Genomic DNA, 14,623 nt, shown 5'->3' with positions numbered 1-14,623 from the left:
AAATACTGTGCCGTTTTAACCTGAAAACCTTTCCGCGTGGAGACCCCCCCCCCCCAACAGTCTCCGTGAGGGGTGTGGGTTGCTGCGGAGGGAGACTGGAGTGGACCGGGTGGAGAACACGAAGAAACAGACGACAAGTGATGTTAAAATGAACATTTATAATGACTCTGTTGCCGTCGCAAAAATAATCTTTAAAAAACAATTCAATTATTAACACTGAAATGCTGACTTCACTGGTAGTCCACGAGTCATAAAACACAACTCACTGAATTTCTTTTACAAACACAGTACTACAGTTACATTAAATAGTCATTACCGTTAAATCTATTCATGGATAACGCTCAAATAAACTCATAATAAAACAATGACACTTTTAAAATCCTCTCTTTCTCCCAGCTTAGTAACTGTCTTATTGTCAACAGTTCAGCATCTATAAAATATATCGCAAGAAAACAGACTGGCAGCATAACAGTGACTCTCATGACTTCAAATTAGGGTGATGTTTGTCGAGAGGAATGGATCCATTCACCATTTCGGTAAACTAACATTGAACTATGCAGGCTCGCGGCCTTTTGGCTCAGTATAGAATTATTTGGCACTCATCTTGACAAAAACAAATTGCCATAAAAATCGTTCACACATTTTCTACAATGGCACTACAAGGCATTGTCCTTAACATTTGCGACCCCACTCGTCATCCCAGGTGATATGTACATTCGGCCACCAAAAGCCCTTCGTGTTGTTGACGCTATGGGTGTTCTCTGATTCGTTGCCGCTGGCGTGCGGGAGAAATCGTCCAATCAACAAAACATCACTTTGTTTCCAACGGAATTACTAGCATGTATGCTGTCAGTCCATTTTTTTTCTCTAAGATGTAAACAATGTCATGTCAAAAAAAAAAAAACATTGAAAAAAAGAAAGAAAAGGTACAGTGGAACCTGTTTAAGTCGACGCCCCTCAGACTGGTTGGCTCACGTCGCCGTAAGCGGTTGTCGACATAGCCAAACCCAAACTAGCCATTGCTTGTGTATTTACTTGTGATTTTTGCCAGAGACATAAGGAGAATTTTTGCTCATTTCTGATGATATCCAGTGTTCCCTCGCTACATCGCGGTTCACCTTTCGCTGTTTCGCGGGTTTTTTAAAGTGCAATTTTGCATATATTTTTTTTAACGGCGTATAAACGCGCATTGTGTTCTGCCTCCTTGTGGTGTATTAAAGCGACCTATTGGTGCTCTGTTTTATGTGTCTGTTATTGTATTTACTATTACTACCAGTAGAGGGTGTTGTATACCCATGTCCATGTCCAGTTTGTCATGTGTGTAGCCAGCCACAACAGTCCTGATTGGCTACGGGAGAACCCGCCCATTGTGTTCTGCGTTCTGATTGACTGACAATGGTCTACAGCCAATCTCCTTCGCCCACCACTCCCGTGTTTCCTGTTTGCTAGCGATCACATTTGTACGATCGCTAGGCCGCCATTATGGAATACCGTAAACGAATCTTCGGTTCATGGAGGACTACGAGGGAAATACTTCAACAGGCGCAATATGTTTTAACAAGGATACGGAAATGCTACAGCCGAACGTTGCCAGGACGAGGCACGTCAGAGGAGTGAATACGGTGAGCCACTTAATGATTTCTTGTGTCCAAATTCAAATTTGTGTTTAAACAAGAGAGAAATATGAGAAAATGTTAACGCCTGTCTGAGAAACGTGTATAAAGTGTATTGCAAACAATAAAGTTGGCTTCTTAGCGGATTTCACTTATTGCGGGTTATTTTGGGAACCCATCCCCCGCGGTAAACGAGGGAACTCTGTACTTTCCTCTGCCTGAGCTGCTGCGCTAATTTCGTTGTACAGTCGTCCCTCGTTTATAACGGTTAATTGGTTCCAGACCGCAACCAATGAACTTTGACTTTCTAAAATAGAGTCTGACTTTGTAAATAGAGTTTTGAACATGATTAGAGCCCTGCAGACATGAAATAACACGCCTGTAGACACCTTTACAGTCCTGTTATTCATTGTTTACATCACATTGCGCATTATGCTGCAGGGAAAACCGCAAGCTAGCAGGCTAACAAGCTAGTAAGCAAGCGAGCTACCCGCTTAGCCGCAAATTTATTTCTTCTAACGTTAAGAAGCCAAAAACTGACCGCTTCCACATAGAATGTGAGCCATGGCAGACTGGCTTCATGCAGTTTTGAAGTCATGTCATGTAAGCAATGCTTTGTGTCATTACTGCCCCCTAGTGACCGGAATACGACATATCACTTGTATTTCAAGATGTTTTGACTGATAATAGACCATAGTCCAGCCATCCATCCATTTTCTATGCCACTTTTCCTCACTAGGGTCGCGGGGGTATGCTGGAGCCTATCCGAGGCAGGGTACACCCTCGACTGGTCGCCAGTCAGACCATCGTGAGACACCGCGATATAGCGAGAGAGCGATTATCGAACCATGAAATTGCGAGGGGCGACTGTATGTCTCAACTACAATGACAATAAAGCAAAATCTATTTTAAAAAAAAATGCAAACGGGTGCATTTTGTTAGTTGCTGCGATAAAATCCAGGTTACCGCTGCCCTGCCTTTATTTTGAAGCTTACTTTGCACTGAACAGGAAGTCACAGTGTGCACGTTTCGATGCCGTGTAACGAGACTAGTCAAAAGCGGCCCCATTTTTCGCTGAAATGTCGACTGGGACTTGAGTCGGCCGACATCGATGGGCTGTCGACGTGAACGGCGTCGACTTAAAACGGGTTCCACTGTCCAATGTTGCTGGCACGCGTCCTTCGGCGTGCGCAAGCCTGCACCGGAAAACAAACGACATTCTTTGCAGTTTGACATACAAAAGTGGCGTAGCATATCCAACGTATACGTGAGTTCTTGAGGATGAAGAAGTCAACAAGTTCATGGGAGGTTAGGAGGGTCAAAGACAAAAAAAAAAACAAAAAAACCCCAAAACGGTTGTTTGGCGAGAATCTTCTTTTCTCAGATGAGAACGCTCTCTGAAATACTTTGATCCGTTTAAAGGGTGAACACGGTATCGTTGGACTGAAAGACAAACGGCGGAGTCATGAAGGCTGTTTACGATTCCATAGGAGGTTTTCAGAGTGGAGCAAGCAGTCTGTAGCCTTCTCGTGAAAGGGCTCCACGGCGGTTGATGGTTGTCCAGAACACGTGTGGACCGAATCTACTTTTGGAATGATACAGTAATCCATTTGGCGTTCACATACGGAAGTGAATGCAATGACGAGGCGGGGGGCTGGTAGCCTAAGAGAATGAGATAGTAATATTATTCATGTCATCTTGAGGTGACAGGGGAATATCAGGTTTTTGCTGGTGCTGATGAAGCCTCTCAGACCCGCATCCCTTAGCGGCTTCAGCCCCCAGAGAGAAATATCGGAGTGATGATGCGCCTTTTTCTGAATTTGCAAAACACAGTAAAACACCGTTCCTCGTTTAAACGCAAAGCACTCGGTGATTGACACAAACTTCTGCTGAAGGGAATGTGAAGGAGAACGCAATTTGAGGGAAGAAACAGGCGCTACTTCTCCGTTTTGTCTGAGACGCCAGCCCTTTCCGTCGTTCGCCCGACAGGATTACCAAAACAAAGGAACACAAATGACATCAGAACAAAAGAACAACCAAGAAAAGCCGTCACAAGTCAACATGGTTTGCTTCGTCTCACACCTTATTATGACCCAATTATTGGTAAAGTGCAATTATGCAACAGCAAACAAACAAGATCATGGTGAGAGTGAACTGGAACTTGGGTTAAACATGTCTGGTTCATGATAATGGCCGTGCACGGCCTACCTGACTATATCGGAAATCTGTTATTGACATAGATATTAACTCTACATGTTTGTGACATTCCTGCCCTGATTTGACATTAAAGACGGGTTAAAACAGTAATGTGTACATTCATAGATTAGATCTAGGCTTTCAAGCTGTGACATTTAAAAAAAACCTAAACATTTTAGGACAGGTAACATGAGGTTCAACCTGGTTGTTAAACAAATATACTGTAAATGTCTTAATATCCTTAAAAAAAACAGGACAGAACAAGAAGCCAGTGTACTGAATTACATTTTCACGTTTGCTTGTTTCACATATTTTTAAAAAGTTCTCACTGTACCTACTAGGGGTGTAACGGTACATGTACTCGGAAATCGGATTTTTCGGTACGGAACATTCGGTTCGGTGCAGATGCGTACGGATTTCACACACGGTACACATGAAGTGAGGGACAGGAAGCGTTTATGGTGTCACACGTCTGCTCGGTAACCAAATAGCGGGACTCATGGCGAGCGACAGTGCCAAGGAGAAGCCAGAGCATGAAAACCCTCTTCCGAAGTTAATGCAAACTTCCCAAACGGAGATGCGAACCCTGATCTTCCACATCTCCTGACTGTGTGGCCAGCATGCTAATCACTAGGCCAATGTGCGGCGGATAAATTGATGATTAATTAATTGATCTATTTTGGTATTCGATTAATCGTTTTTTTGGTCATTTTTAAATGTAAATATCCTCTGATTTCCGCCTCTCAAATGTGAATATTTCTTAATTTCCTCAGTCATCCCTGAAAGCAGACCTATGATCTTTGTGTTTTAGGCAAAACGAGATATTCACACACATCAGTGTTGACTTTGGGACAACGCAGATCGACGGTAAGTTGCGGACCAAACCACAAACTGTTATAGCGGATGACTTGATTAATCAAAACAACAAGCCTCAGGTTAATCGACTGAGAAAATAATTGTTAGTTGCAACCCCAATGACGTCGTACACAATTAATAATAGAAATAAAATAGAAAGACTCAAAATAATCCAAAAGTCAAACCCACAGCATGCTCGATCACCTGCGATTACATTCCTGTGCATGATAAAGACGCGTGGTTTAATTAATGCGATCGCTACTCTTGCAAGTAATTCATGACATCTTCCACCTAGAAATAATAAAACATGACTCAAAATGAGTCTGGAAATAATCCACAAAGTTAGAGAAGCTGCAGTAAAAAAAAATGCAGAGAAGAAGTCACGGGACAAAGAAACAAATGATCGTGTGAATGCAGGCCAGGAGAGGGATGGGCAGACAAACCCAACGGGCTAGTGCAGGGGTGCCCGGGTGCCATTTCGGCATATGCTAAAAATAGAATAAATTCATGATTAATGAGATGTTACTTGGAGTTATACTAGTTTGCTTGGTCAGCGTGACACAAACCCAGGATGTGGATGTGATAGTTTAGCATCAAGAGGTCATTTACGGCGTTTACATAAAAGCGAAGCACTTTGATGTTTTGCATTTTGCTTCCTGACTGTACCCGAAATGAACCGAACCGTGACAGTGGCGTACCGCTGCACCCCTAGTACCTACAAATCCAGATATCGTTTCTGAGACATGGGTGCTGTGTCAGTGCCATTTTTGGGCCAACATGACAATAATGAACTCCCTTCCAACTCAACAGCATTAAAACACAACTGGATAAACATGAGGCGAGTAAACGTAAGCGCTTTTACATTTGACCGCATGCAGTGTTATGTCTCTGAACGTTACGAGTCGCCTCGCAAATTTTTGTTTTTTTTTTTTGTTTTTTTTTCTCCTCCAAAGGTTTTCTTTTGATACCATGCATTAGAAGACGTGCAAAAAGATAACACCTAACTCCACAAACACATTTTTGATTGTTAATGACTATGTTATGAATGCGTATAACATGTTATGCTTAGTCCATGCTGGCCTATAGAGACATTTGTGAGAAAACAGCAGTACTTAAGCCACAGGTCAAACAAACACACAAGGGATGCATGGAGTGTAAAACAACATGGATCCATAAAAATCACAATCTTTTACTCGTATTCTATGTACCTATGGGATAAAACAATGCACAGACAGTTTCTTGTCCTTTTGTTTTCTTACGTAATGTATTTGATTATCTTTTCTTAACTTAAAAAGACAGTGTTTGGTTGGCACTTGATCAGCACTTCTAAACAAGTTATTGATATCTAACAATTGATCGCACATCTACAATTTCAGAAGCTGCAGAGGTCTAGTTTGGCACAGGTTGTACTACGGAGTCGACTACCTTACCAGTACTGTGGTATTCTATACACCTCTTTGTATGCCCGTGTTTTCTAATCAACTGACCAGACATCTTTTCGACTAAAATATTTTTGTATAGTTTACTTATCAAATAGCAGCATCTTCATAACTTACAAAAAAAAAGTACATGTAAACCTATTCATTCCAAATTGGAGTAACTTCAAAAGTTCATACAACAGACATAAAACACAAAACAGGACAACATGCTACTATATTGCTTCCAATATTCTTTACATTTTCTTACTGTCAAACTAAATCATCAGTGACAGAAATGTGGACGCCACTGTTTGATGAGTCATCGTAATGCACAAACAAACTGCAAAGCTAATCTTAATCAGGCTTAGTTGGCACTCTCATCATCCACACAAGTATAACATAGTTCACATTGTATCGACAACGCCGGACTGCATTTAGACTACAAACTAGAATAGCTACAATAAAGTACATATAGATCATATGACGGGACATATTGTATTCCACAGAAATGAGTCATTTTCAGATAAGAGGATATGCATAAAGGATGTCATTGTTTCAGCTTGAGGTCACAAACAAGTCTCCAACATACCTTGAATTTTGCTTGCTTTGCCTAGAGGCTCTGTTCAGCCCAAATATGAATATTTGTTCAACCCATATCTGCCTACTTTTGGAAAACAAACAAACGTCTTCTCTCAAAGACCACAGTTTGTGGTGTAAACCCTTTCAAATCGTGCCGGTTCTTGTCGTTGACTGAATGGAACACTTTGAGTTAACATTGCTGGTTGGTCTCGGAGTGGGTGTCACAGTTTTGGAGGCAGGTTTTTTTTTTTTGTTGTTGTTGTTTTTTTTTGTTTTTTTTACTGTGCATTTTTAGTCTTGCGAACTGCAGCGTGGCAAAATATTTTCATACCCTTACGACCCGGCGCATAACTGCCACGCCCGACGCCGCCCGTGAGAAGACGAGACAGGAGAAAGAAGGGGAGAGAGCACAATGTACTGCGCAGGTGGAACCTAAGGGTGCGTTCACACTTGGCGCGTCATTTGGTCGCGTGTGAACGCAGACCAACACCGGTCTCGGTCTACGTGTTGGGGGAGTCTGGTCGCTTGAGTGCAAGTGTAAACGCCAACCGCAGCGACGCACCGAAACACCGGTTGTGACCAAATGCGACTGAAACCAGGCGATGGTTAGTCAGAATCAACAGAAAATCACCAAAAAATAACAGATAAATGTAAGCCCAGAAGCGTAAATTCCTGGATCTTTCCAACAAGTTCACTCAAGTTACCTCCTAGCAGCACATCTCCATCTATGTGTATAATGGAGGAAGTTGGGGAAACTTTTTGCGGAACCCATTTCTCGACGTCCCTCAGATTGGCTGACTCATAGCGACCACAGAAAGTCGCTGCTACGCATTTCCAAGTGGCTTTGGCCAGAGACATGAGGAGAATGGGTGAGAATAAAGTAAATGTTTGATGACATCGCTTTCCTCCATTTGTGCAAAATCGAATTGGCTGCATTTTTTTAGTTGTAGAAAGGGGATGAAAGAACGGCCGAGAACCCTACCGCAAAAGAAGAAAGGTCTTTTGGTACTATGCCAAAGCTTTGAAGGCTCCTCACACCGTTCTTCCTTTGTTTTTATTGGCTTCGACGTAACCACAAATCTGCTAATGATCCGCTAATGATGAAGTTAACAATACCATAACTTAGGTTGACATAAACAAACCTATTTTTCATAGAAATTCCCCCTTTGGGGTCTTAAATTTGATGTTGACCCTCTATAAGCAGGCGTCAAACTCGTACCATGGAGGGCCGACACACCGCGGGTTTTCTTTCCAGCTGGTCACTAAAGCGGGTGACTTTAATGATCAACACCTTCAATTTGAGGGAAGGAGCTCATCAATTAAATCACCTGCTGGAGAAACTGGTTGTAGATTAAACCTGCAGAGTATCAGCCCTCCATTGATACATGTGATCTATAAGAAGAACGCGATGGACCAGGACTGGGTCGACTTAGACTTCAATGGGTTCCACTATAATTTACATCCTCTTTGTTACATCTTCGCTGGTAAAAAGTCCACCACGGAAACAAAAGTCCCACAAGCGTATGCAACCCGGAAGACAACACGTTTTGGATGTACATGTCACACACGCGGTCCGATCGACGCACGACTTTATGCATATGCTTTACTCAGCATTGTTTGGTCGCTGACAAACACTCAAGTACAGCACGGCCTTGCTTTTCACGGGGGTTACGTCTGGGACACGCGCGAATGGCGAAAAACCACGAGTAACTGATTCACCCGTAGACTTTTCTAGCATGACGTCGTCCTCAAATCAACATTTGCAATAAAAGTGACAGTTGTAATTATTAGATTAGATTCAGCTCAAGAACACTCCCCGTCTCTCTCCAATTGCCATTGTTCACCCGTGACACAATCCAGGTTTAAGCTCCAAATAGGCCTCACACACACTCACACATTTGAAGTATAAAAGGTGTAGGTACTCAGCACTAATGGATGATCATCTAAGATGATGCCTTTAGCCTGGTTGTCAGGCTAGTGCTTAGAAGGCGCTTCTCCAAGCCATGTGCACATCATCCACACCGCTTTCTTGTTGTAATTTCACTAACGATTTAGGATCGTATATTACCTTGTGTTCGCCTCGCCGCGGGTTTTGAGGTCGGATTGACAGTCGAAGATGGTGCTTCCACAGCCAGACAAACTTTTGTATCTCACAGCACACTATGGTGCGACCAAGGACCGCTGAACAAAGTCCGAATTCTCAACGCTTGACGAAAAATCATTGTCGGTGAAGAAATGATGGTCTTTCTAAAAGCTGTATATGTATGCTGTACGCTTTACCTGTATTATCACTGAGTCATAGATTATTACCAATTTATGGTGAATGAGATGTGCTTTCTGCGGAAAAAAAATACATTTAAAAAAACATTTTTTGATCAAAAATACGCAATTTTTCCCCAAACGTTTTTGGTCTGGACCAGAGTACAACGTGTGAACGCACCCTAAGAAGGATGACAAAGGACAATATGCAGGTTGGAGGGGTGGGGAATAAGGTGTCGAGAGAAAGAGGAAAGTTAATGAGGTGCAGAGAGATAATAATATTTGGCACTATGTTTTGATCAGAGAGGTTTGGGAAGAGCTCCCTGCAATCAAGCAGTCCAGTTGCATTGATAAACACCCCCTTTTTTGTGCTTGTATCTTATTAGCTAAAACATTGGGCAGTAAAATGTTCTATTAGACAACTATTTCACGAGTAGCCAGATTGGTAATGGATGACTTTGTAGCCAAAAAGGAAGAGAGGCTCACCGTGACGACTGCCGCACAAAAATGTTCACACAGAAAATCCCTTGACTTTTAAAAACGCTATGAACTATCATGAAAATTGCAGGGACAAAAGACAAAAAAAAACAACAAAAAAACAAAACACAAATGCTTCAGATTTTCTTGGATACCACTCAGCACCGACCCTCACAGCCCGTGTCTTCAGAAAGCTGATCACAGAGCTTTTTTTGGTTGACAGGGACTGTTGAAATTATGACGTATTGATTGTGATCGAATACACGGCACACTTGACATGTGTTGATCGGAACACATCCTCTGGTAATTTAGTGCTGAGGTGAGAAGCTGGAAGGTGCGCTGATGGGGATGTTCCTTTGTGGCTGTTGTCAGACTTGACTCACGCCCCACTTTGTGACAGACAAGCCTTGCATTGTGTTCTTAATGTCTCACAGTGCAGTCTTCGTAGTGTACTCAAATGAACACAATGGGTAGCAGCACACAGGGAGGCCAAGGTACTCTTGGAGTGCTTGGAAATGCTCTAAATAGTTTGCCTCCCTACATGAGAACAACTATTATCCACGAAAGACAGTGATTGCAATATATTAGTTCTGATGCTTTATTGTACGCTCCTCCCAAAGTTAGTGATGAGTCACATGTTTTGGGATGGATAAAAGGCTGCCTGGATGAACTGAACAAATCTTTTTTGTGTCTTGATATAAATGCAGAAGGATGGCTCACAGAGAAACTGTGACCAAGGCTTCTTTTCAAGTGTCAGTCTATTTCCCTTTCTTTAGAGGATGTCTCTTGAGTATTTGGTACCCTTGTGTCAAGGCAGGTTTTGTTTGTTCACAGATCCTGGTTATTACAGCTTTTTTTTTGTTTTTTCTTTTTGGCAAATGTCTCGGAAGATAAATCGAAATTTATGTTAATATCGGGATACATCGGCAAACCTTTGTCAGTGAATGTAGCTAATTATTTTGAAGGAATTAAGGGTTGGCTTGAGACCTTAAAACTGGATTGAAATGCTGACGCGTATTTCTTCATGTGAGAGCGTAGATCACATCTTCCAGGCTACTAATTTGGGGTGGGCGGATCGATGTGTTTTTTGTTGATATTGTTATATTGATATACAGTAGAGCCCCACTATTGGGGGGATGCATTCTCAGACCACCCGCAAACAAAAAAGTGAAATATTTTTGACACTAACACAAACCAAAGGAGGTCATCAAGCCAAACGCCTCCCTCGTTCATGGTAAGGCACGCTGGGTAACTAACTCCCTGTTGGGGAAGTGTGAGTGTGGCCTACCCAGCATGCCTTGCAGGTTATAAATGAGCATAAAGTCATATTGTTTTGCAAGTTTAACCGCCCGCAAATGGTGAAAACTCAGTCGTTGAGACGCGCATGAAAAATGTGAACTATTTTGACACTAACACAAACCAATAGGAGGTCATCAAACCAAACGCCTCCCTCGCTCATGGTAAGGCACGCTGGGTAACTCCTGGGGAAGTGCGAGTGTGGCCTACCCAGCATGCCTTGCGGGCTATAAATTAGCATAAAGTAGTGTTGTTTTGCAAGTACAACCACCAGCAAAAGGCAAAAAGCGAGTCATTAAGACATGCATGAAAATTCCGACACTAACACAAACCAACTGGAGGTCATCAAACCAAACACCTCCATCGCTCACAGTAAGGCACGCTGGGTAACTCCCTGTTGGGGAAGTGTGAGTGCGGGCTTCCCAGCATGCTTTGCGGGTTATAAATTAGCATAAAGTAGTATTGTTTTGCAAGTATATTTAAGGTGTAAGCGTCCATGTCGACCCGCATAGCCTGTTTTGTACAATTACAGGAAGGCATTTGGATTGATGAGCTCCTATCAAGTTGATTCACTGAATATGGAGAACTCCTCCTCAAGCAAGTTGCAAGTTTGCCTGTGTCTCATGAATAAACAGGGAGCCGCTGTATTGTTAGATTGTTGGGAACTTGGGAAATAAGTTCTTGGACACAGGAGGGCTTGGAAGGATTTGAATGGGAGAAAATGGCAGTTTTGGCTTTTCTTGACTTATTTTGCTCAAACAATTGTATGCAATAAATAAAAGGATTATTTTGTGGACTGTTTTATTTCTATAATGTTAAATTGTTCAGAAATGAGTTTGTAGATTAAAAATACTTTATTTTGTTCGCCTAAAATCTTTGTTTGATTGTAATCATGATCAACACATTAAAGACAAAATCAGTCAATGATCCTGAAAAATTTCAATTAAAAGAAGAAACTAATATCAGTATTGGTATCAGCAATACTGGACCTGTATTTATATGGTATCGGATCGATAGCAAAATTTGCAGTATCGCCCACCCCTACTACTAATTGCTCTATGATAAGTCAGCCTTTTTAAATCAAGTGTGAGTTTTCTAACGGGGACGTTTACATCTAATCCTGTAGCACCAAGAAAGGTTGTTGTTTTATTTCTTTTGGAGTGTTTGTCGCAATGAATGAATATGTTTGTGCATTTGTAGGCGCGTTAGTTATGTGTGTTCATGTTAAATATATTTATACATTCCTGTGTGTCTCCTCTACCCTCTCACATGGATTACTGAACCCCAGGAGGATCCTCTCGGACTACGACTGTGAAGTTCCGACTGGGCTTGATTTGTACATTTCTTTCACTGCGAGACAACATTTGATCACTGTAAATAAAAAATATCAATAGGCTAATCTTTTTACATTCAGATCAACCTGCATTGGCAGGTTTAAATACTCTATTTGTAATTGAATCAGATCATATCAATAAATAATGGCTAAAAATATAAAATACCCAAATTTTGAAACTTCAATTATATATAAGATTTAAAAAAATGTCAACATGTGTATGGTTTCTTTAAGGAAATGATTTGCTTCCCATAAACTGAGGTGATTTCACGTGCTTGGTTTTAAACGCCACCCCCCCGAATCCCCCACCCACCCCTTTAACATCGCCTTGCACATTGTGTACAAAGAGCTGGAACCCCACCGGACACATTCAACTCACCGGGAGCTGAGGTCTGCAACTTACATCAAAACTATTCAACTAAGCAAAAATGAAAAACAACAATAAAAACAAAACTCATCTATGAGGTTTTAGAGGAAGGAGAAACCATGTGGCCTCACCCCTTGAATCTGCAGCTTGGCAGTGGACCAGTTCATCTTACTCTGACACCCTTCATCAAAAAGGACTCGACACAAACTTTTAAAAAACATCAGGACGTCAGTCCCAAAACATTCAAATATCACACACGCTTTGTCTTCGGTGTCTCCCCCTCCTCCTCCTTTGTAATCCTCTCATTTGATTCTGAAATATTAAATATTTGGACATTTCTCTTTTTTCCTCATTTTGACCCTTTAGAATTCCCCTCTAGCTCTGTCCTCATCCTTTCTTTCTTCCTCCTTTCTTTCTTTTTAACCCACTTTTTGCGGGTTGGTAGCTCGCACGCCCTGCTCGTAGGTGATCCGCTGGCTGATCAGATACTGCGCTGCTTGCGTAGCGGCTGGCGACCCTGTTATGGTAACTTTACGGTTCCGAGTACCAGGAATGAACTCTCCCTTTTTGGAGATCTGGATGCGGGCTCCTGTTAGCTCCTGGTATTCGACCAGCGTTTTGCCTCCTTTCCCCAAAATGGCACCAACCAGATTCTCAGGTACAGCAATTTCAACCACGTCCTTGGCTCCGTCTGCAAGCTTCTCTGTTGCTAATAGGGAAGAGGCCATCAGTGGGGATGAAGCGTTTAGGTACCCATTGGAAGCCCCTGTAGCAGCTGCAAGAGAACCTAGGGAGAACCCACCAAGGCCGCTTGCAGGGTGGCCAGCGCTGCCGGAGGCATCGCTAGCATAGGAGGCTAGGAGGTTAGCTGCAGCGGCTGCAGCCGGGTTAGCACTAGCTGCTACTGCAGCAAGGACACCAGAGGCAGCTGCGGGGTTAAGGCCCAGGCCCAAGGTGTTGGTGTTGTAACCATAGCTGGCCAGTGTGTTGAGGGCTGATGTGATGGCCAGCAGGTCGTTGCCAGAGAAGCTCGACATGGCAGCAGGGAAGGCACCCATTCCCGTCAAGCCGGCCTGACCCAGAAGGCTGGAGGCAGTTGCAGCTGCTGCAGCTGCATTGGGCAGCACCTCGGCTGTGTTAGCGTAGGGGGATCCAGTGGGGTTGGAGTTAGCGACTGGGCCAGAGACGTTGGAGTAACTGATGTTGAGGCAGCTGCTGCTCTGAGGGTCCTCCTGGATTTTTTGTACTATGATCTCCACTGCCTTGCGGTTCTGTTCAGGCTCACCACTGATTGTTACCACTCGCTCCTGCAGGTTGATGCCCTCCGGCTTCTGGGAGAGCTGCACCCAAGCCCCTGACTGCTCCATCACTGCTTTGACTGTGGCGCCTCCCTTGCCAATAATCAGCCCAGCTGTGCTGTTGGGCACGATCAATTTGGCCTGCAAAAAATATAAATAACATAGTAGCAGTCAAACAACATGAGAGCCTTTCAACAGCATGAGAACAGAATGACGGCTAGCTCCGACTGAATCGGTGTACTATGGCAGCGCCCGAGTTACTCAGCGATTTGCTAATCCTAGGGGTTTAAGCTACAGCTGTCACATGGCTCTGTCTTGCTATGAAAAACTGGAGGTAAAAATAAACCTATACACTCACTTTTTCCTGACACCTTCCAGCCTGCGGGTCATGGCCCATAGAATGAGTAACAGCGGTACCTAATACACAAAGTGTCCTGGAGGTGAACTGCGCCGGCCACATACAGACCACACACCACACAACTTATACACTGTACACAATGATGGATGGCATGACTAAACAAAAATATCTGTTGTGTTTAAGCCCCAGGTGACTGGACGCAGTAAAGCAGGGGTTATCAACTACATTTGTCTCAGCAGACACTGCGAGGGCCAAATGCGCCACCTGTCATTAATCAGGGGTTTAACTTACAAATGTTGCATATGCAGAAAACAGGGCTGGAAAGTAGAGTCCACGTGGTCCTTGGTTTACGACGTCGTTGGTTGCGTGTTACGCCGTTTCGTTGCTACGAACGCGCTCCCGTGGATGAATTCAAAACTCAGTTTTGGTCCGTAAACACGAGACTCACTCGAGAAGTAGTTATAGTGCATGCTGGTGGAAGAATATGCGGCATGCGCAGCACAAGAATGCAGGGTGTGCCTCGTGCAGGACGGAAGAATACAGCACTCGTCTGCTCAGCCACACTGAAGAAGAA

The 14,623-nt window shown here is 43.2% G+C and overlaps 1 protein-coding gene across 2 annotated transcripts in view; it reads right to left on the bottom strand.

Moving 5' to 3' along the window:
* Positions 1-138: 138 nt before the first annotated feature.
* The window catches only part of nova1 (NOVA alternative splicing regulator 1), a 45,101-nt gene continuing 30,616 nt past the window's right edge, over positions 139-14,623 (bottom strand). For both annotated transcript variants that reach the window (XM_054754807.1, XM_054754808.1), the window contains exon 4: positions 139-13,832. In XM_054754807.1, coding sequence (XP_054610782.1) covers positions 12,813-13,832 — 1,020 coding nt within the window. In that variant the 3' untranslated portion in view covers positions 139-12,812. The remainder of the gene's footprint in view (positions 13,833-14,623) is intronic.

Source organism: Dunckerocampus dactyliophorus, chromosome 16, assembly GCF_027744805.1.
Source record: "Dunckerocampus dactyliophorus isolate RoL2022-P2 chromosome 16, RoL_Ddac_1.1, whole genome shotgun sequence".
Classification (NCBI taxonomy): Eukaryota; Metazoa; Chordata; class Actinopteri; order Syngnathiformes; family Syngnathidae; genus Dunckerocampus; species Dunckerocampus dactyliophorus.
Note: the sequence above shows the minus strand (reverse complement) of the source record. Positions and strands in the feature narration are given on the sequence as shown.